The following is a 19,923-nucleotide window of genomic DNA, read 5'->3' on the forward strand; positions in this document are numbered from 1 at the left end:
CCCTCCCCCCATACTCACGTATCCACACACACTCTGTATTGCTGTCACCATCTCTGAGATAGAGGCCACCAGAGCTCTGTGTTCCTGCCCTCTTCTATCTTGGGGACTGCAGCTGGTTTACATGTGCTAGCCCAGGTTTGGCTTTGTCTGGGGTTATGTTCGTGTGTGCAGGTGAACTGGGTCCCCCCAGGCTTGGCTGGTTAGAGGCAAGGGTACTGCCTTTCCTCTCTTTCCCTGCTCACTGCAGAGAAGAATGACAGGGACAAACCACAGCAGGAGCCTTGGTCTCTGTTGGGCTCCTGGTGCACCACCTCTCATCAGCCCACCCCAAACTGTGACCTGGGAAAGAAATAAGTTCCCACTGAGAGGAAGCCACTACAGCTCTGGGTTGGTGCTCTAGCGGCTAACCTGTACCAGCTCAGACAAGCTTAATTTTTATCAGGTGGAAAACCCACAGATCCAGAGCTGGGAATCACTTGGCCAAGGTCACAAAAACCCCAAATTCACTTAAATAAATACTGTGTTAACTAGACCTGGTTCCATCTGAAGCGTCCCAGATACAAGGTTTATAAAGCTGTTTTTAGTCCATTTTCCAAGTTCAATTCCTTCGGGCTGAGCAGCTCATAGGTGGGTCAGGCGGGAACACTGAAGATGCAGTTAGGAATGTCCCTGCAAGACCTGTCCTTTCTCTGACTCCACTCTGGGGAGAAAAGCAGGAAGGACAGAGGCTGGATGCGAGCTCCCTGGGGACAGGCTCCTTCCAAAGGCTGACAAGCCCCAAGGATAGCACGTGCTCTGCAGCAAAGGTCAAGACCAGAAAGCAGGAGGCTCAGCAGTTCCTCAAATAGCCTAACCCTGAGAAGGCCACCCCAAGTAGCACACACATACCCCACAGACACTGACCAGGACCTTAGCCTGAGAAGCAGTGAGTCTGAGGAGGGACAGCCACCCCCATCAGACCCAGTGACAGCCCAGGGGCTAATCCCTGCACAGACTGTGCCCTCTCATCTGCAGAAGCTGCCCTGGGCATCCAATCTTCCAGTCGGGCGGGTCTAATGAGACTGAAATAAGTCCTCTAAATGCCTAGCTCATTTTTGTTCCTTAATAAACACATGCACAGCGAAAGACGCAATTAAAACGAGGATGGAGAGAGGGACTAACCAGGGAAGAAAATGCAATTGCCAAATTCTGAGAGGCTATTTTAGACAAGAGATTACAGGGATGGAAATTAAAACAAAACAAAAGGAAACAACCCCCCCCCCCCCAGGTGCCTGCCTGAGCCCTGCAGGCGCCTGGGTGCTGTCTCCCAAGGCCACCAGTGGGAAGACAATACCACAACAACAGGCAGTCTGCAGGCCACCCCCCCAGGAGTGCTAATTACCTCCCAGGATTAATTTTGCAGCTTGCTAGACAGTTCCAGCAGCTAGCCACTGCCAGAAGCAAGGGCTTCTGGAAGAAAGACACACCTACTGTTTCCCAGGATCTGGACCTGGGGCCAGAATCTGCAAATCCTCTCGCACATGGAGGCTCTAGGCTTGTTGCTTCCTCTGGGAGCACCAATTATGTGGTTTCTTAGGCTACAACTCTCCACCCCCCCCAACACCCTTTCTTTCTTAAGAACATGTTTTTAATTGCTAGGGACTTGAGTCAGAATGGTAAGTGTGCATTTGAGAACAGGAGTCCTGGGAGAGTGGCTGCCTCAGACACCCAGAATCCTGCTCTTCTGTTGGCTAGCTTCTACTGTCCAGCTAAAACAAAGAGATGCACAGAGCTTTGGCTAGACTTCCAGTCTTCTCTAGCCAGGCCTGGCAGGGTTCTCAGCTCTGTGTTGGGGGCAGTGAGGGGCAGCAGAGCTAAGCTGGCTAAGAGCTACTCTCTGGCAGGCTGGATCATTCTTTAGGACATTGATTTTCAATCGGTGGGTTAAGACCCCTTTGGGGGTTACATATCAGATAGCCTGCATATCAAATATTTCCATTATAATTCACAACAGTAGCAAAATTACCAGTTATGAAATATAAATGAAATAATTTTAAGATGGGGGGTCAGCACACCATGAGGAACTGTATTAAAGGCTGGCCACATTAGGAAGGTTGAAGACCACTGTTTTAGGGGAAACTCTGGGCCACAACAAGATCAGTGTCTATACAGTGATTCACTGTCGTATTCACCTACCTATAACTATCTATCCATCACTCCACCATCCATCTCTCCCATCCGTGTTATCTATCCACTCATTTACACGTCTACTCACTCACCTGGCCACCTATCTGTCTACACGCCCACTCACTCACCACCTGCCCATCAGCTCGCTTCTCACCCATTAGCACAGCAGACATGGGCCATCTGGTTAGATACTTTGTCAGACATGCAGATTATCGTCAGATGATGAAGGCAAGAAAGATCCCCACAGAATCACTGGTGGATTTTGTGTCATCTGATATCCCTTCTTCCTTCATTGAACACCTCCATGTGGAGTCTGTAGGATATAGTTTGGCTGTTCTAACTCACCATCAGGGAAAAGCTGTGGTCAGGCCAGGCTCCTTAATGTGTTTTATCTTCTGGTTGTCATCAGTGATTTGAGGTCCAGTCCTCAAATGGAACCAAATCTCTGAATCTGATGTACAAACTTAGAAAATGTTCTTCTTTCAAAATCAGGAATGCTGAAGACCAGGCCTACGCCCAGCTACCTCTCCTCATCTAGTTGGGAGGAAGTGGCAGGCAGGGCAGAGAGCAAAACCAGCCTAGAGGAGAAGCAGATGAGAGACTAGCAGTTTTACGGTCATATGAACTACTGGATCTAGCTGTGCAAAGGCTTCTGCTGAAATTTTCAGTGACAAGAGCCAACGCATCTCCTTTTTTGCTTCAGTTAGTGTGAGCTGCCTTTCCATCTATGTGCTGTGCTGCCGCAAAGCATTCAATGTTCTAATATATCCTCAGAGACATATCAAGTCCTGTACTGCTGGAGATGAGATCTGGGATATAAGGATGTATCTCTGTGACTCTGGGAAGCTTCAGAGAGAAGCACAGAGACAGAGAGGTGCTGAAGATGAAAGAAAAATGGACCACTACTTTTATGCCCAGTATAACTTCTGTGATAATAAGGTATCCAGTAATGAGCAGTATCCAATAGGTGGCCATGGGCCACATATACTTGTTGAGCACTCAAAAACTGACTCAAAGGGTGGAGGAAGTAGCTCAATAGTGGAGCCCTACATGCCACCCCAGTACCACAGAACAAAACAAAATGAAACAAAACAACCAGAAAATTGACTTGGGTGACTGAGGAAGTGAATTTTGAAATGGATTTATTTTTAAGTAAGTTAAATTGAACGCCTGGCTAGTGGCTACTGTATTGACTTGCCTAAGTACAGAGAAGATGTGGGAGGGGCTGGCACCTCTCCCGAACTGGGGCAGGTTTGTTGGAGCCTCTCTGGAGGATGGAAAGCTGGAAACTGGAGGACATTTGAACATCGATGAAAATGAGCCAGGGGAAAATCAAGGAGGCATTATGTTGTGGAGAAGACCAGGAGGGACAGGGAATGAGAAGTTAGAGAGAGGACAGCTGAGTTCACTCTTAGGTCCATGGCTGGTGACCTATCCATAGACATCAGGGATGAGAAAAGGTCTGCAGTTTTGAGAAAGAAGTGTGCATGGCATGCATCTGTGTGTGTGTGTGTGTGTGTGTGTGTGTGTGTGTGTGTGTGTGTGTATGCATGTGTGTATTCTGTACTCTGACATGGGCTGAGTGAGAGGACATCACGACAGGTAGCAGAAGGTCAGAGATATACATTTTTGGAGTCATTAGGGGTTCTGTTTCGGTCACACTAAAGAAAGGAAAAGTACAGTGAAGACTAGCACCATGGCGCATACTAATATGAATGGGCTGGTGGGGGTGGGGCCGTGTGAAGGACTCAAGAGATGGAACAAGGGAAGGACAGCCCAGTCGAAGGTGGTGACAGCTTTCTCATGTGCTGACATGTTTTTGAGACCTCTGAAATATATTTCTTTCAGTGTCGGATCTTAAGGATGAAGCATTTGATTCGTCTAAAGAACAGATTCTTCTGTGTGCTTCCTGATATGTGGAAGGGAATTGAATGTAACAAAGAAACCTGGGGCTGATGGAGTCTGTATCCCTATGCGAATCGGCCTCAGTGGCTCTTCTTTCTTTTTGGTATGCATATGGGTTTTTCAGCTTTTCAATAGTTTTACCTCTGGTTAGCTTTGCCCGTGGTGTGAATGAGGTTTGTCCTTGTCATGTTGAAATTTAGTTGCTGTGTCCTGGGAAGTGGGATTTTGGAAGGGTGATTAACTCCATAGGAAGAGCAGCACCTTTCCTGTGGGACAGGAGTCTGGATCATGAGAGCAGTCTGACCCTTGTTTTCTCTGTCTTCTGCATAGACCCACCGGTCTTTCTGGTCTTTGGTCATATTTTGACATAACATGTGGTTCTCATCAGAGGCCAAGATGCTGCGCATCATGTTCGTGGACTCCCCAAACTTCAGAGCCATGAGATCATGCACTAAAGTAAACTCCTTTTCTTTATAGAGCATCCAGCTTATGGTATTTGGTTACAGCAAGAAGAAATGCAGTAGGGCAAGCTTCCACAAGCTTCCTGTTGCTGTTATCTTTTCAACTGCCTTCTCTTTGCCCTTGCCAGGGTCAGAAGTTGGCAAAATTTGCTTCAGATCTATAATCCAGATCATCAATCTTATAGTCAATGGTCTTTTTCTTTTAAGAACAATTCCAAGTTAATCCTGAGAGATGGCCGATGAAGCAAAAAGAGGTGCACACACCACGATTCCTACTTGCACAGATACTCTTAGAGGTACCATATGCCCTTGCTCAATCTGGACTCCTAGGCTTTGAGAGAAAACTCAAGACCAGTCAGACTTGGTGGAATAGTCAGAGCCCCCCGGAACTCCAACCATAGATGAGTTCTTGTGAAAGAGATCAGCAGTACAGACAGTCACCAATGCGAAGGGCAGACTCTGTACTTATGTCCAGATGACTGACACAGCAACATACTCTGCATTATAACCCAGGCCACAAAGATCATTCCTCGTGTTCATCTCCACAAAGCCACAAGCAAAGTCCTCCAGGAACTGACTGGAACATGCAGTTTGGTCATGAATCCGGTTTCCTGCACATCAGAGAGGGAGCCTGGGGCCTGGGCAGCAAGGAACCAACAAAGGGACAGATAGTTTTCTTGTTGTGGGTCTGGGAAAATGGTCTGGAATGTATCAGTACAGCAGAGAGGGGCAACTGGGTTATCATGGAGAACTGGGAAGTCCAGCCTTGCACTAAAGCGTGCCTGGCCTCCCTATGGATGAACCTTGATGTCATGCATCTTTGTTTTCTCCTTTGTTTGAGAGCTGGTTAGAAATACAGGATCTGCTAAGCAGGGGTTCTGTCTCATGTGTCCACTGGTAGTATGTATTTGGCAATGCTCTTTCTCATTCCTGGCTCCTGTCTTCTCCAGTGTTAGTTGGGGCCCAACACAATCAGCCTAAGACATACCATGTCCTCCTCCTTGATGCCTTGTCTCCAGACATTCAGCCTCTGCAGAGCACCCTTCCTTTGCAGGCCACAGCTTTTCTTCACTATGGGAAATTTGTGGTAGATCATAGAGCTTCAAGAATTAATTCTAACTGTGTCTAGACACATTCTAGTCTCCTGGAATATCAAACCAAGGTGCATGGCAAGTCATGTGAAATCAACCCTTCTCTCCTTCCCAGGTCTACAGAGCTAGCTCCTCTAGGTCCCTATCCTGACTCTTTAATTGTCTTTCAACATAAAGCTTCTTTGAGCTAGACACACTTTAACTGCTCAGCACGGAGCCCACAGACTATCCTGTACCAAGCACTCAGCGAGCTCTCCTGCTTTCTTTAACCTTGCTGTTCTGTGCTCTATGTTTGGCCAATGGTTTCTGGTGTACCACATGGGTCCAGCTTTGCCTTCCAAGCACTAAACTAATGCAACAAGACAAAGTGGAGAGCAGGTGGTTACACAGGATTCAGGGGACACCTTCACCTCTCTTCAACACAGAGCTCATGTTTTCTGTCCATTACACAGGTCCAACCCTGGCTATAGGCCTTCATAATTATTATTTTTTTAAAAACAGCATTTTAAGAACTACCATTATAAAATAATGGGTTTCATTATGACATTTTCATGTACTTTGTTCGTGCTTGCCTCTGGCCTTGACCCTAGAGGCCTTTAAATACCCTTTCTTTCACAGTGGTATAATGAAAAGGAAAAGGGGTGGACAGACTTCTCCTTTGAGGCCACAGGGTGTCCAAGAAGCCAGAGACGGGTCTGGCATAGCCCTGATCCTCTGCCTGCAGTAGGAATCCTGAGTGCTACCAATGGACTCCAGAAAGAACTCAGAGCCAAACAGATACAGAAGCCACATTTTGGGAGAGGGGCATCCAGAGATGGGCTGGCATGGGACAAGCATGATGTCTATCTGTCAAGTCTTTTCAGAGGAGACGGAAAAGGGAGACAGAAGGCGAATCCAAAGCAGGTGTAGCCCAGAACAGACATATAGTCTAGAAGGAAGGTTGTGTGTATAAGTGTGTGTGTGGATGTATGTTTGTGTGTATGTGTGTGTTCTGTTTTTTCACCATTTTACTGGGAAAGAGGAGAAACTAGACGTCATCTCAGAATATACTGTTCTTTATAGTGTGCACAACGCTCTTGCGCAAATCAACCCTAGATTAAGGAGCATGCTGTTTCCGATAGGTCCTCTTTGTTCTATAAAGGCCCAGATGCAACAGGCCTCTTATGGTGTGCTATTGGAGCTGAGAATTCCAGTTTTGTTTTGCAAACTCAAAGGTCAGCGGGGGGGGGGGGGGGGGGGGGGGGGGGGGGGGGGAGTTGTTGGGGGCTCTGACTCCCTGCCCTTGAGGCTTTCTCTCCTCTGAGCATGCAAAGTGCAGCTGCAGAGGGGGTTTGGAGGGGCGCAGGTTACTCATGCCAAGCATACATGCAAAGGTGGGAGAGTGGCCTTCTTTAAACCCTCTATGCTGTACTCAAAGAGTGCCCAGCAGGACACCAACAATACCAGCACCAGACTTCCTGCTGTGACAAGAGCTTGCATGTCACTCTGCATTACAGGGCATCATCCAACCTACCCTGACAGCCAGGCTGCTGTCTATAGAATGTGCTCTAATTTTTACATCAGCTTAGAGCTCCTTGGGACTTAAGCACAGGGTCACCCCAATTATGACGCTATAAGTTGCCAGAGTGATAAAATATAATCCACCCCTCGGTTGTCAGGTTCAGGCCTCACATCACCTAAGCTAGTCAACCAGAGGAAATCAAGTTAGCCAGGGTGTAACAGTATGCCTTGTCTCAACTAAAGGGCTCTGGGTGTTTAGGAAGGATTCCTAGCCCACTAAAGGGGCATCATGATTTGAAGAAAGGTACTGGCGATCACAAGTCTTTGTTTTCTACCCTGTGTTTTTTAGCCCTGCAAACTGAAATCTCTCGTGGACCAGTAGTTTTAACCTGTGGGATATTAGAATTTTAGACAACCAGAAGGTGGGTTTAGACCTTGGATTTTTATTGTGGAGATGTATAATAAAAGTTACATTTCAGTCCACCTTAAATGTTCAGGGACATTATATATATTCTCAGTATTGTGTTTACAACACTATCCATTTCCATAACATTGTATCTTTCCATAGAAATTTGTTCATTAACCTTAGAAATCTCATGCACGTGTGTGTGTATGTGTATGTGTGTGTGCCTATGTGTGTTTGTGTATGTGCATGTGTCTGTGTATGTGTCTGTTTGTGTGTGTGCATATGTGTGTTCGTGTATGTGTATGTCTGTGTGTGTCTGTGTATGTGTCTGAGTGTTTCTGTGGATGTGTGTATGTGTGTGTATATGTCTGTGTGTATCTGTGTCTGTGTGTGTGTGAGTGTATATCTGTGTGTATGTGTATGTGTGTGTGTATGTGTATGTGTGTATGTGCGTGTGTCTGTATGTCTGTTTGTGTGTGTGCATTGTGTGTTCGTGTGTGTGTGTATGTGCGTGTGTCTGTGTGTCTGTTTGTATGTGTGCATTGTGTGTTCGTGTGTGTGTATGTCTGTGTGTGTTTGTGTGTTTCTGTGTATGTGTCTGTGTGTGTGTGTGTATGTCTGTGTGTATCTGTGTCTGTATGTGTGTGAGTGTATATCTGTGTGTGTCTGTGTATGTGTCTGTGTGTGTGTCTGTGTGTGTGTATGTGTGAGTGTGTATGCCTGTGTATGTATGTATATGTCTGTGTATGTGTGTGTATGTCTGTATAAATGCCTGTGTGTGTGAGTGAGTGTGTGTGTATTTGATGTCAGGTATCTTCCTTGATTTTTCTCCATCTTACTTACTGAGGCAATGTCTCAGCCTGAATCTAGAGGTCACAGTTTTGGATAGTCTAGCTAGCCATATTGCCCCAGGGATCCCCTCTTTCCATCTACCAAGAACTGAAGTTACAGGTGAATTGTCCTGTCCAGCTAGTTTTTATATGGATGCTGATGATCTGAACTCCAGTTTCCATGCTGGTACCACACACACTATCCACTGAGCCATTTTCCCAACCATTATGGCTGGATAATACTCCAGGGTGTGTGCCAGTCACATATTATTTATGCACTCCTCTGTGAATGGACACCCTGGGTTGATTTTCACCTTTTTACCTGTTGTTTGTTGTGAGTGGAGCTTCTGGGAGCATGACATTGCATCTCTGTCAGGGGCCCCTTGGATTTTACATGAATTCAAAGCCACCCTACTCTTGGGGAGGTACATTCTGCTCTAAACTGTCTGAGGCTTGGCTCTAAGGACTTTTGGGGCAGGTGAGGACAAGGTCTTTGGAGAGGATGGGGAGGTGCCTATGCACGGTGCCCCAGCTCATGGCTTAAAGGATCACAGTTCCACAAACACAGATGCTCTTCTGTCCTGTCCCTCCAGAGCAATCTTGTGACATGCTAGCTTTAAGTACACTTCTTAACGCCACCTCTCCCTCTGCAGAGGCAAGATCACAGAAGGAAGACCAGAAAGAGGCCTCTGTGTACCGGCCCTATCTAGTCTGGCCACATTTTTTCTTAATTAGCTGATTTTATGCAGGTATAATTTCCATAAAGTAACTATTCACATCTGAAGTGTATAATTTGATGAGTTCTGACAAATGTCTGACCACCACCCAGTGAGGAGATGGGCCATTTCCACTTCCGCCAGGCTGCACTTTCTTTCCACAGCCCCTTAGAGCCAGAGGTTCACTGCAGCTGCCATGGGCAGAGGGGCTGGTGAAGCCTGGTGGGAGATCTAGCTGTAACACGGATGATGCCTTCAGCACCAAGTTACCGCAAATGGCACTTTTTATTTTTAATCCTGCAACTGATTAGCCACCTGCGGTTGCCTGGCAAGGGACATTTTGAAGCCCTCAAGCCCTAAATAGACGGAGTTCCCCAGTTCACTCACTAATTCAGAGTGCATCCACTCCCCAAGTCCGTCTTCAGTGAACTCTGTGTCAGGGCATGGGGCTGAACATTGCACTATGGTGGGAAACAGGTAAACAGGAGGCAAGGCGCTGAGTTCAGCTGGGGAGACAGAGCAGAGGAAGAAAACCATCTGGGCTGAAACACAAGCTGGAATCTTGCAATGCCTTAAAGGCTAAGGCAAATATTGAAGGCTTTTCCAGAGACAGGGGTATTCAAAGCAGCTCCTTTTAAAAAAGAGTGCCTAAGATTTCAGCCGAAGGGTGAGAGGGACAGTGTGAGTCCCTCACATTTAGTGCATGCCTATGAAGGAATAGAAGGGGCTGAAAACGTGTGATTTTTTTTTTAATGGTCATGGTTTGGTGTATCTGATAGGGTAAATCCTGTCAGCGCATTTCAACCAGTGACTTCCCTGGTTCACAGAATGTCACACCAGGATTTGAGAGTGGTCAGGGTGGCTTTGAAAATCCATGAAGTTCTGTTTTCTGCCTTGTGGGTAAAGGTACACTAAACTTGAAGCATCCGCTGCTTGTGGTGCTGACGTGGGTAACGAGGAAAAGAATGCTTGTCTTCCTTGAATGGTGTCCTGATAACTGGGGAGTCACAGGACAGGGGACAAGGCTCAGTTGGTACAGCACTTGCGTAGTACCCATAAAGCCAAGATTGGTGGGGCACACCTGTGATCCCAGTACTTGAGAGGTGGAGGCAGGAGGGTCAGAAATTCAAGGTCAGCCTTAGCTACCTACAAAACAAAATAAAACAAACTCCACCAAACTATAACTAACCAACCACAAACCAAGCACATCAAACGAAGACTTTTGTAACTCTGATTCCTCACTTTGCTCAAACTGCAATTAAAAAAATGACAGGAGAGATACTATATCCACAAAAAGAGTTGTATAAACCATACATTCTATGCAAACATACTTCCTTTATAAACTCCACTGGAAAAACTCCTGTATTTAAAATAAAGTTAATTAGTAAAATGGTTTTTGTACTAAAAGCAGTCTTATTTATGCAAAATAGCTCCAAACAGGTTCACAAAGGTTGCAGGCATAGCTAGCGTGTAATTAGTATTCTGACTGTCCAAGAGTATGGACAGTGGGTAACCACAAAGAGATCCGGTTCTTTCCATTCCTGCAAAACTTAATTCCGATCAACACTGCTCATCCCCGAGAGGGGGAGTCCTCAGACTATTACAGACATCATTTCCCCACTCCCCACCCCCATGCCCCACCCAAGCAGATGCCCGGAGGCTACCTGGCTACTATCTGTTACCAAGGCTCTAGAGAGTCCATGTGAAGTGGTGCCTTTGACTCAGAGCTTCTTGGGTTGCATCAGCTGCCTGACTCCCAAGATAAATCTATGTGTGTGTGCATGTATATATACATACACACCTATATCCTCTGATGTCACAAGCTACAGTCCTTCTGGGAGCTTTGAGTCTCCTCGGCACCTTGACCCAGTTTATCCTATCCTTAAAACAGGTAGGCACCAGCCGTTAAGGATCCCCTTAAATGAGTCATTTCTCTACTGATTTGAAAGACACTTTCACAAAACCAGTTCCTAGATCCAAGCATCCATACTAACTGACAGCTTCAGAAAATGTCAGAGAGAGGATACGGTTTACTAGTATACACACGGATCTGCGCACCTTCCCCCTTCAACACACACACACACACACACACTCATGTAGACATGGCTTCTCTGTGCCTTTGGACATCCAGCCCTATGGACATGTATTTCCTTCCCAAACATCTCCACAACACACTTCCTGCATGAGAAGGCCTCGGCAGTCCCGACGGGTAGGCAGGAAATCTGAACTCTGAACTCTCCCAAAGGTCAGCCATGCAGAGTCCCTTACGCTATAGCCCAGGGTTTGCTGAGCTGCAGGCTCAGACGGGGTGTGTGTGTGTGTGTGTATGTGTGTGTGTGTGTGTTGGTGGGGGGGGTCTCCTCTCATCTCCTGAGCCTTCCCAGTGCCAGCTGAGCCCCGTCTCTCAGCCCATGTGCCCACACAGCTGCAGGACCGTCTCCCCTCCCAACCAGAGTCTGTCCCTCTGCAGTTGGTGGCCTGGCACTAAGCCAAAAATCTTCATTCTCTAAATGTTTCTCGGTTTGCAGAAGCCCTACTCTGGCCCTCCTTCTCAAGTGTGGGTGACCCAGCCTTGTTTAGCCTGACACTCATATGCCAACCCACAGACCACAGGCCACTGGTCTCTCCAGGTTCCCCAAACCTCTTCAAATTAAGAAAACCCTATAGACTTGTCACTCCTGTGGCTGCCTCTCCCTTTCCCAGCACTGGGGATGGAATCTAGTGCCTCCCAGATGCTCGGCGAGCACTCCACCACTCAGCTTCATCCTTAGTCTCGTCTTACTTTTTATTTTTAAGATAGTGTCTTGCTAACACGGCCAGGCTGACTTTGAGTTCACTCTGTAGCCCAGGCAAGCCTTGGATTTGCGAGCCTTCTGACTCAACCTCTCAAGCAGCCTGCTGGATAGGCTTCTGTGGTTCATTTTTTGGAGGGAGTGTTTCAACCTCAAAAGAAAACAAATTTAGATTGGAGCGCCAGTGTGAGCCCACGTCTGCTCTTGGTGACAAGCATCCCATGAGGCCTATCAGTTGTGCTCTGGGTATGGGTGACAGGGAAAGGTGCAGAAGGGGTGTGGCCTGCCACTTGCTGCTGTCCTTGCTCCCTGAGCTTCTACTCTGCAAAGCCAAGCACCCTGCAAGATGGAATGTTTCCTACCCCTACTAGTGAGCCACACTGCCTTTGTGTTCCAGGAGACCAATGAAGGAAGTTAATTGAGTTTCAAATTTATTTTTTTAATTTTACAATGCAATTAATCAAATTCAGTGTCTGAACATAGTTCTCAAGTTCAGGCCAGGCAGCATATGTTACATTGGCCCTGGCATGTCCCAGTTTATAAAAGGTTAATTCTTCTTAATTGCTAGGCTCGGCCACGTCTATATGATTGGTTCTTGTCGGTGGGGTTCTATGGGGATAGGACTAAAGGACTGTGGATGACATTTCTGAGATGCACCCTCCAAGGGCAGCAGGGCCTTGTTGGCTTTGGTGAGGTGCCCTGGAGAGAAGTTACCAGCGAGTCTTGGTGACATGGTTATTTTAAGACACATCTAGGGCATGGGAAAATACCCTGGACACAGACATGAAACTAGACGGTGTAGCCTAGGATGAGGGACACGTGAGAACATGTTTCTAAATTTCTCTAAAACCCCAAAGGATTTCCTCTGAGGACCTGTGTAGCAGAACCTACGACCATTTCTATAATGTGGAATCAGCTGCCGCTGAGCTGGAAATAAGTGAGATTTATGGACCCAGAGCTGTGTGAAGAATGTCTCAGGTATCCAACCTGCAGCAGACTCTCTCTACTGTCAACCACAGTCAATCTGGGTGTTTATTAAGTTGTAATAAGTGACTTGGGTTTCAGGGAAAGCTCCAGAATTGTTATTGCTGTGGAGTGAGACCTTGCTGGTCCTAGAGCAAGTTTCACTAAAACCTTTCACCAGGCTCTGGTAGCAGGCCCTTCCATTCATGGGGGTCATGGAATTCTAGGAGGAGTGACAAATACCCTTACCCAGCACTGTCTGGCAGCAGGGCAAAGCACCAGACAGGGCACCCTGGCCTGCTTCTTTATGGTGCATGAAGCACAGACCAGCAGAAGGAACCAGGCCAGTGTTAAACACTGTGTGAAACATGACAAAACCTCAACACGTCTCTCTTCAGTTCAGAGGGCAGTCATATCTGGCCCCACCTGTCTGGCATGTATGTGGCTCTTGTCCACGATGGTTCTGACGTTTGTCAACACTGGTGAGGAGGAAGAGAAGGATTCCAGCCAGTCTCCTGCCTTACTAGTAACAGTTCTGACTCTCTAAGACTCACTTAGCATCCTAATGTCAACCCGCACTTTTCTCTGATTATTGTTTAAAGTCTGTGTGTGTCTGTGTCCATGTAGAGGCCCAATGTTGACTGTGAGTGTTTTCTTCAGTTTATTTGCTGAATGATTGAACTTCACTGATTCTGTACAGTCTAGAGAGCCAGCTTGTCCCAAGAATCACCTGCCTGGCTTTTACATGGGTTCTAGGATTTAAAGTCCAGTCCCAGCACTTGTAGGCAAGTGCTTTATTCACTGAGCCACCTCCCCAGCCGGCTTGGCACTTCTGACAGTGAGCATATCCCATACAGCAATGTACCTTCTCTCAAGCTACACAGACAGTAAAACATTTTCCCCCTACTTTTTGGCTCTGGCGAGGGGGACCCTTGACCAAGGTCTGTGCCCTTCCAGATGGAACACGGGGTTTCAATTCTACACAGCTGCAGACCTCCTGCTCCTGATTTCCTGAGAGGAGGAAAGCAGAGATGGGTAGGGTGAGAACCTTCCATGGCCCTTGCTCCCAGAACAGATTCAGAAGCAGATGCTTAGAATTGGGTCCAGGTGGGGTGTAGGAGCTGGGCGAGGCAGGCCGGCAGGGCTGGGTTTTGAAGTAAGGGCATCTTAAGGTAATGGGAAATCTTCTTCTTCTTCTTCTTCTTTTTTTTTTTTTCATTCTGGGGCTTGCCAGCTTCCAACTTGCTGTTTACTGCATTGAAAAATATTCCACACGATGGAGGAACTATTTTCCAAAACAAAATGCTAGTATTCATCAGGAGGCACGGGCTGTGCAGTGTGAACAATTCACTTTCGTTAAGTACCATATGGCCGCTGGTAGGAAAACGCTAACATGTTTCAACAGTACAGCTGGGGTAGGGCTCCTTTATTCACCGTGCAGATGGCTCTAATTGACATCTCTCCTAAAACAGGTCTCCAGCATTTCTGCAGGATCATTAGAGTAATTAGTTATTAAATACCATCACCACTTTTAGAGTGGGGGTCTGATCCTTGGCAATGCTCCACCATGATGGAACCGACAGAATGGCTGGGAGACCTGGGTGGGATGGGGGAGGGCTTGTGGTAGAGGCGTGCTAGCCCCTCGTCCCTCCTTCTGAAAGTCCTGGCCAGAAGAGGACAAAAGCCATGCAAATTCAAGGCTAGCCCTTGAGAGAATCTGGGCAATGGAACTACTGACTCCCTGATCACCCACCCTCCCCTTAACTCTATTTACTGGGGTTAGCAACTACCCTCAGTGGTCCACTGGGGTGAGCTATGAACTTCGAGCAAATGAAAAGAAACACAGGACTACCATCCTGTGGCTCAGCTGGTCTTGATGCTTGTCCAGGGCTCAGAGATCCATCCTTGCTGCCATAGAGTGATGAACAGTGGCCTCTCAGGACACAGAAATACCTGGGATGCAGCCCCTGATGCTGTGTTAGGTGTCACTGGTAGTGTGCAAGTGATGGCCCCACTCAGTTTGCCTATGTCCTGACCAAAAGGGCATTAGCTCAGGATGGGGGCCTGGCCCAAGGGATCTCAATGAGCTCGCAGGCTCAGAGTGGGAGGCTGGCCCAAGATGAGTCCTGGGAGTTTGGACCGGACATACACTGTTTCCCAAGTTAGGTCTCAGTGGTGAGCTGTGTATATCTGGTAAGAGCCACAGCATCCCAAGGTACACGAGGGGTAGACAGGTAGCTGAGGGGGATAGGGAGGAATGTGAGGATGACTGAACACTGTCATTTCCTGAAGCTGAACACAAAGGGTTCTTTGGGAAGAAAACACTGCCATAGCCCAATTCGCCTACATTATACACATATACATATATACATATATATGTATGTGTATATATATACACAAACACATATATATGTTGTGATGCTATATATTATATACATATATGTGATTATGTATAATATATACATAACATAATATATTATATATTACATACACACATAAAATATAGGCATATAACATATGTAATATATTATATACATATATATTATTGTTACATATATAGCGTCACAGAATCACAAAGCAGAAGAAGCCAGGTTTTGACCTCAAAGATAAGTCTGAAGTGATAAGGGGCAGCCAAGGTTGGGCAGGAGCCCATGGGGATCACTCCCACAGTAGATGCTTTGAGAAGAGTTCCCAATCATTCCAAAGCCCAGTCTGCCCCGATGCAGCCAACCTTCAGATCTGTGTCTCTCTAGCTTGACCCTCATGTGACTCTCCATGCTGTCAGCCTCACCAGGGAGGCCAGAGATAGCACTGTGAACCACGACACTTCTGCAGAATAGAAGGGTGGTCAGTGTGTGTGTGCACCTTGAAGTTTCTTCAAAAAACCACATACGTGTATCTAGAGGTTGATATGGATCCAGGAAATAGCCTTCCCTCTGAGCTCATTCCCCATTGACTGAAGGTTAATAGCGAGGTATTATTAGTTTAATTTCACAGTCTAATCAGTTTCCTGCTATATCGATTGAAAGACTTGGAGTAATTGTAATTGTGTGAGGCTGAAAGGCAAAGCTCCAGGCCGAAGGAGTAAAGCCAGTGGTTCTATGGGCTCAGACTCGTGCAAGAAAGCTCCTGGCTTTTCTTGCACGAAGCTCACTTGACATGGGCCATGCCACCCAGAGGACAGCTCCTCATAGACATGATTCTCTTTGTGGCGAACCACAGAAGGGTGATGCATTTTCACAAGCCCACAGGAAGGACTACAGCCCTGAAAACAGACCATTGGCCCAACAATATACCAAGTCCAAAGTCCCCTTGAATGCCATTCTGAGCCCCAAACTGGCCCAGGGCCTCTTGCTAAACACCCTCTGTCAGCAGGGCCCCATCTGTGCGATAGAATTTTTTTTTGTCACTTTTTCAAATCAGAATAGAAACAATTTTTAGTCTATAATTATCATTTCTTTTCTCAACAGACAAATGTTTCCTTTTAAATTGTAGGGCGGAAAAAAGCAAAGAACAACATTTTAAACCAAAAAGAAAGACTAAAATTAATTCCTTCTTTATAGAAAAATAAAATACAACAGCTCTAAGAAGCCAGGTTTTCTTTTTTCCAAAAGAGCAACAAAATGCAACAGTGCATTCATTATGGCTGGTTAATGTCCAGTTTTGAGAAGCAAGTCCCACAGGGCCGGTGCTGGCACAGTCTGCAGACCACTGCTGGCTTCTGGTGTCTGGGTTTTTCTGGACCAATCACATAAAGCCCTCAGTGTACGGAACCAACTTAGGATTTGAGATCCCAGGAGTCAGGTTTGAGGCCTGTGGTCTACCTAATTCTCTCACGCAGCCTTGGCATGAAAGTTCCCCACGAGTGCATCATCTTTACAACGGGGGCCCTTCACATCGTACAAGGTTATTGTGGGATGCTTTGTAGTTGAACATCACTGAACAAATCCTGCTGCCTTTAAAACCTGGTAGTCAGCACTAACTCCACTCATCAGGGACACACACACACACACACACACACACCAGTTCTGTGCTAAAAAATCCAGCAGCCCCTAAGACCTGTTGACCTTCTCTAAGCCAGCAGACTCCTCTGCCCTTGTATTCACGCATCAGGGGAGCTACTGATAACATGCATGGGTCTGGACAGCACCCCAGTTTCTGCCCCTGGATGCATAGAACTTGTGTTAAAGGCCACCTGTCAATAGCAAGTCACATTTAAAGAGCTGAAAGAATTTTCATATGGCTGGGGCACAGTGTACTCAGATAAGGGAGTAGAATGGCAAGTACAGTCAGTCTCTGTCTGTCTCTGTCTGTGTCTGTCTGTCTATGTCTGTCTCTGTGTGTGTGTGTGTGTGTGTCTAAGTGTCTGTGCTCTTGGAGTCAATGTTAAGAAGTTTGGCTTCAGAATGACAGGGCAACAAATAACCAATGGCCCCATCCTACTCCCATTCCCCCAGACTCATCAATAGGGAGTCAGGCCTCACACATTTCCCCAAACACACTCTACCAGTGCTTATAGTTGTTACTGATTCAGTCAGGTGAGTCCTCAGCATAAAACCCCCTTGGGCTCTTCATTCCCTAAGCTGTACTGGTAAACATTTAACACCCAGCTGTGGTGGCGACAGGAACACAGACAAACAAAACCCACTCTGTCCCTGATTAGTAGCGTTCACTAGCCTCTGTTGCATAAACACTCCCACTGTGGTAATGTTGAACTACCAATATGACAGCCCCGAAGGTGAAGCTGGACGGAGACATTAACAATGGGCTCACGGGAGCCAGTCCAGCCAGCTCCACCCTCAGTTCCTGCTCATTACACTTGAGAGATTCACCTATGAACTGTGTGCAGGGTTGAAGACACTTCCTAAGCCTGCTGCTGCTGCAACCAAGAGGACTTTCTGGAGGGTAGGGAGTGGTGCAGCCATGAGGCTATCACACCCCTTGTGTCTCTGGATTGACCTCCAGAGGCATTTCTTGAATTGTGACAACCTTGTCTAGGATTCCTGGATTTTTCACACTTGTTATATCTCTGTGCTGGCTAGTCTTATGTCGGCTTGACACACAAACTGGAGTTATCTGAAAGGAGGGAGCCTCAGTTGAGCAAACACCTCGGTAAGATCCTGCTGTGAGGCAGTTTTTAACTTAGCCGATTGATGGAGGAGGGCCCAGCCCATTGCGGGTGGTGCCAGCCCTGGCACTTGGGTTCTATGATAAAGCAGGTTGAGCGAGTCAGTAAGCAGCACCTCTCCATGGTCTCTGCATCAGCTCCTGCCTCCAGGTTCCATCCCTGTCTGAAATCCTGTCCTGACTTCCCTCAGTGATGGGCGTGGAAGTGTGAACCAAATAAACCCTTTCCTCTCCAACTTGCTTTTGGTCAAAGTTTTCATCCCAGTAGTAGGAACTGAGTCTCCGAAGGGCTGTCTGCACCACAGCCTTGCATCTCTTCCTCCAAGATCCTGGTCATGATTTTCCTGGCCATGAGTGCAGCTTTTGCAAAGCCCTCTGCTGGCTCTCCTGTAGTTCCTGCCACAGCCCAGTGTCCTTCCAGGGCACACTCTGTGCCTCTTTCTCTACAATTTTCCAAATACCCATAACACCCTGCATTGGTAGGTAATGAACTCCACAGTGCTCGTGGGCATGTCTCAGCTTCTCTGTATACTCCTTGCATTTTCTTGATATAAAACAAAGACTCTGGAACCTTCTGCTTTGTGACTCAACACTCCTTATGGTAGACTTCTAATTCGAGAATCTTCCGGAAATGTCTTTACCTCCTGGCCTTTCCCTGCCTGTCAAAGCAGAGGAAGCTAGCATCGGTGTCAATATCCATGCTTAAGGACAAAATAACTATTTTCCCAAGAATCTTGGTGATGTCATTTGCATGGCCAGATGGGGCCAAAAAGATGGTCGAGTTACATGCCTCCTGGTTCTGCTTAGACACTAGGGAATGGAGGGGCTCTGTCTTTTTACACATGCTGACCTAAGCTGCAGCTGAACTCGCCTGCAAACCTGGCAGGGACTGAGACATAGACACTGGATCACTGTAATGAGCCCACCAGGTGGAAAAAGACAACTGGGCACTGTGTACCTGATCGCTTTCTAAAAATAGCCAGGGGCCCTGGCTCTGCAGGCTCCCTCTGAGCAGGGCCTGGGCTCCATCGCTACTTACTAAGTTTTAGAAGAGCGAGTCGAGTCTTCATTCCAGTACCTAACCTTTTCCAGGCAAAGCAGACGCTACCCCTCATGAAAGCTCTAGATGGGTTTGGGAACTGGCCCTGAATCCCCTCCCTTTTAGCTGTGTCCTACTGCATAGGCGGAAGGAACTGTCCCTTGGCTGCTGGGTCATGTGGGAGAGAGAAGGAGACAGGGCATGAACAGATGCCAGGGAGCTCTGGGCAGCACTTCTTGGCCAAGGGACCTGGGAACACAGACATTCTCCTCAGACCAAGGCACTGACAGCATCAAATAGAAATGCCATGCTCTGCGGTCATGTGGTGAAGCAGAAAAGAAGAAAGGCGTCTTCAAGGCCAACCCCCGCCATCTCCACTGCCCTCCAGACTGCAGGCTCAGGAAAAACAGTGGGCAACAGAATAAAGGGGGACTTCTCTCTCAGACTCAGGCTTAGCTCTACCTCGAAGCTTCAGAGTCCAGGTTCCCTCTGGCCCTTTCCTTCCTCTTAGGTGTCTAGACAGGAATACTTAGCTCTCAGCACTCAGAAGTCAGTCATGCATTTGGCCTGAGTGCCAGCTGTGCGGTTGTACCTGGACCACTTGGCCAGCTCAGAGAAGTATCATAAAAACAAAGCATGCTCTGAAGTAATGGTATGGATTCTTACATGATCACTAAGTCATCAAACCAAGAACTGAGAACCTGAGTCTGGATAAAAATCACAGGGGAGAACTTAATTTTAAAAACTACATCTCTGGCTCTCTCCACTAGCCGAGCAAGATGCCCAAAGAAAGAAGGTGAAGGGGAAGAAGGCGGCCCCGGCTCCCGCTGTCGTCAAGAAACAGGAGGCCAAGAAGGTTGTCAATCCTTTGTTTGAGAAGAGGCCCAAGAACTTCGGCATTGGGCAGGACATCCAGCCCAAAAGAGA

The 19,923-nt window shown here is 47.2% G+C and overlaps 1 protein-coding gene across 4 annotated transcripts in view; it reads right to left on the reverse strand.

Moving 5' to 3' along the window:
• The window catches only part of Klhl29 (kelch like family member 29), a 302,932-nt gene that overhangs the window by 149,648 nt on the left and 133,361 nt on the right, over window positions 1–19,923 (reverse strand). Inside the window, exon 1 of one of the 4 annotated variants that reach the window (XM_031357484.1) lies at window positions 2,512–2,775. The exons of the other annotated variants lie outside the window; for them this stretch is intronic. Coding sequence (XP_031213344.1) covers window positions 2,512–2,514 — 3 coding nt within the window. The 5' untranslated portion in view covers window positions 2,515–2,775. Of the gene's footprint in view, window positions 1–2,511; window positions 2,776–19,923 lie in introns of those variants that run through there. 4 annotated transcript variants of the gene reach the window in all.

The sequence above is a fragment of the Mastomys coucha genome, unplaced genomic scaffold (assembly GCF_008632895.1).
Source record: "Mastomys coucha isolate ucsf_1 unplaced genomic scaffold, UCSF_Mcou_1 pScaffold6, whole genome shotgun sequence".
NCBI lineage: Eukaryota > Metazoa > Chordata > Mammalia > Rodentia > Muridae > Mastomys > Mastomys coucha.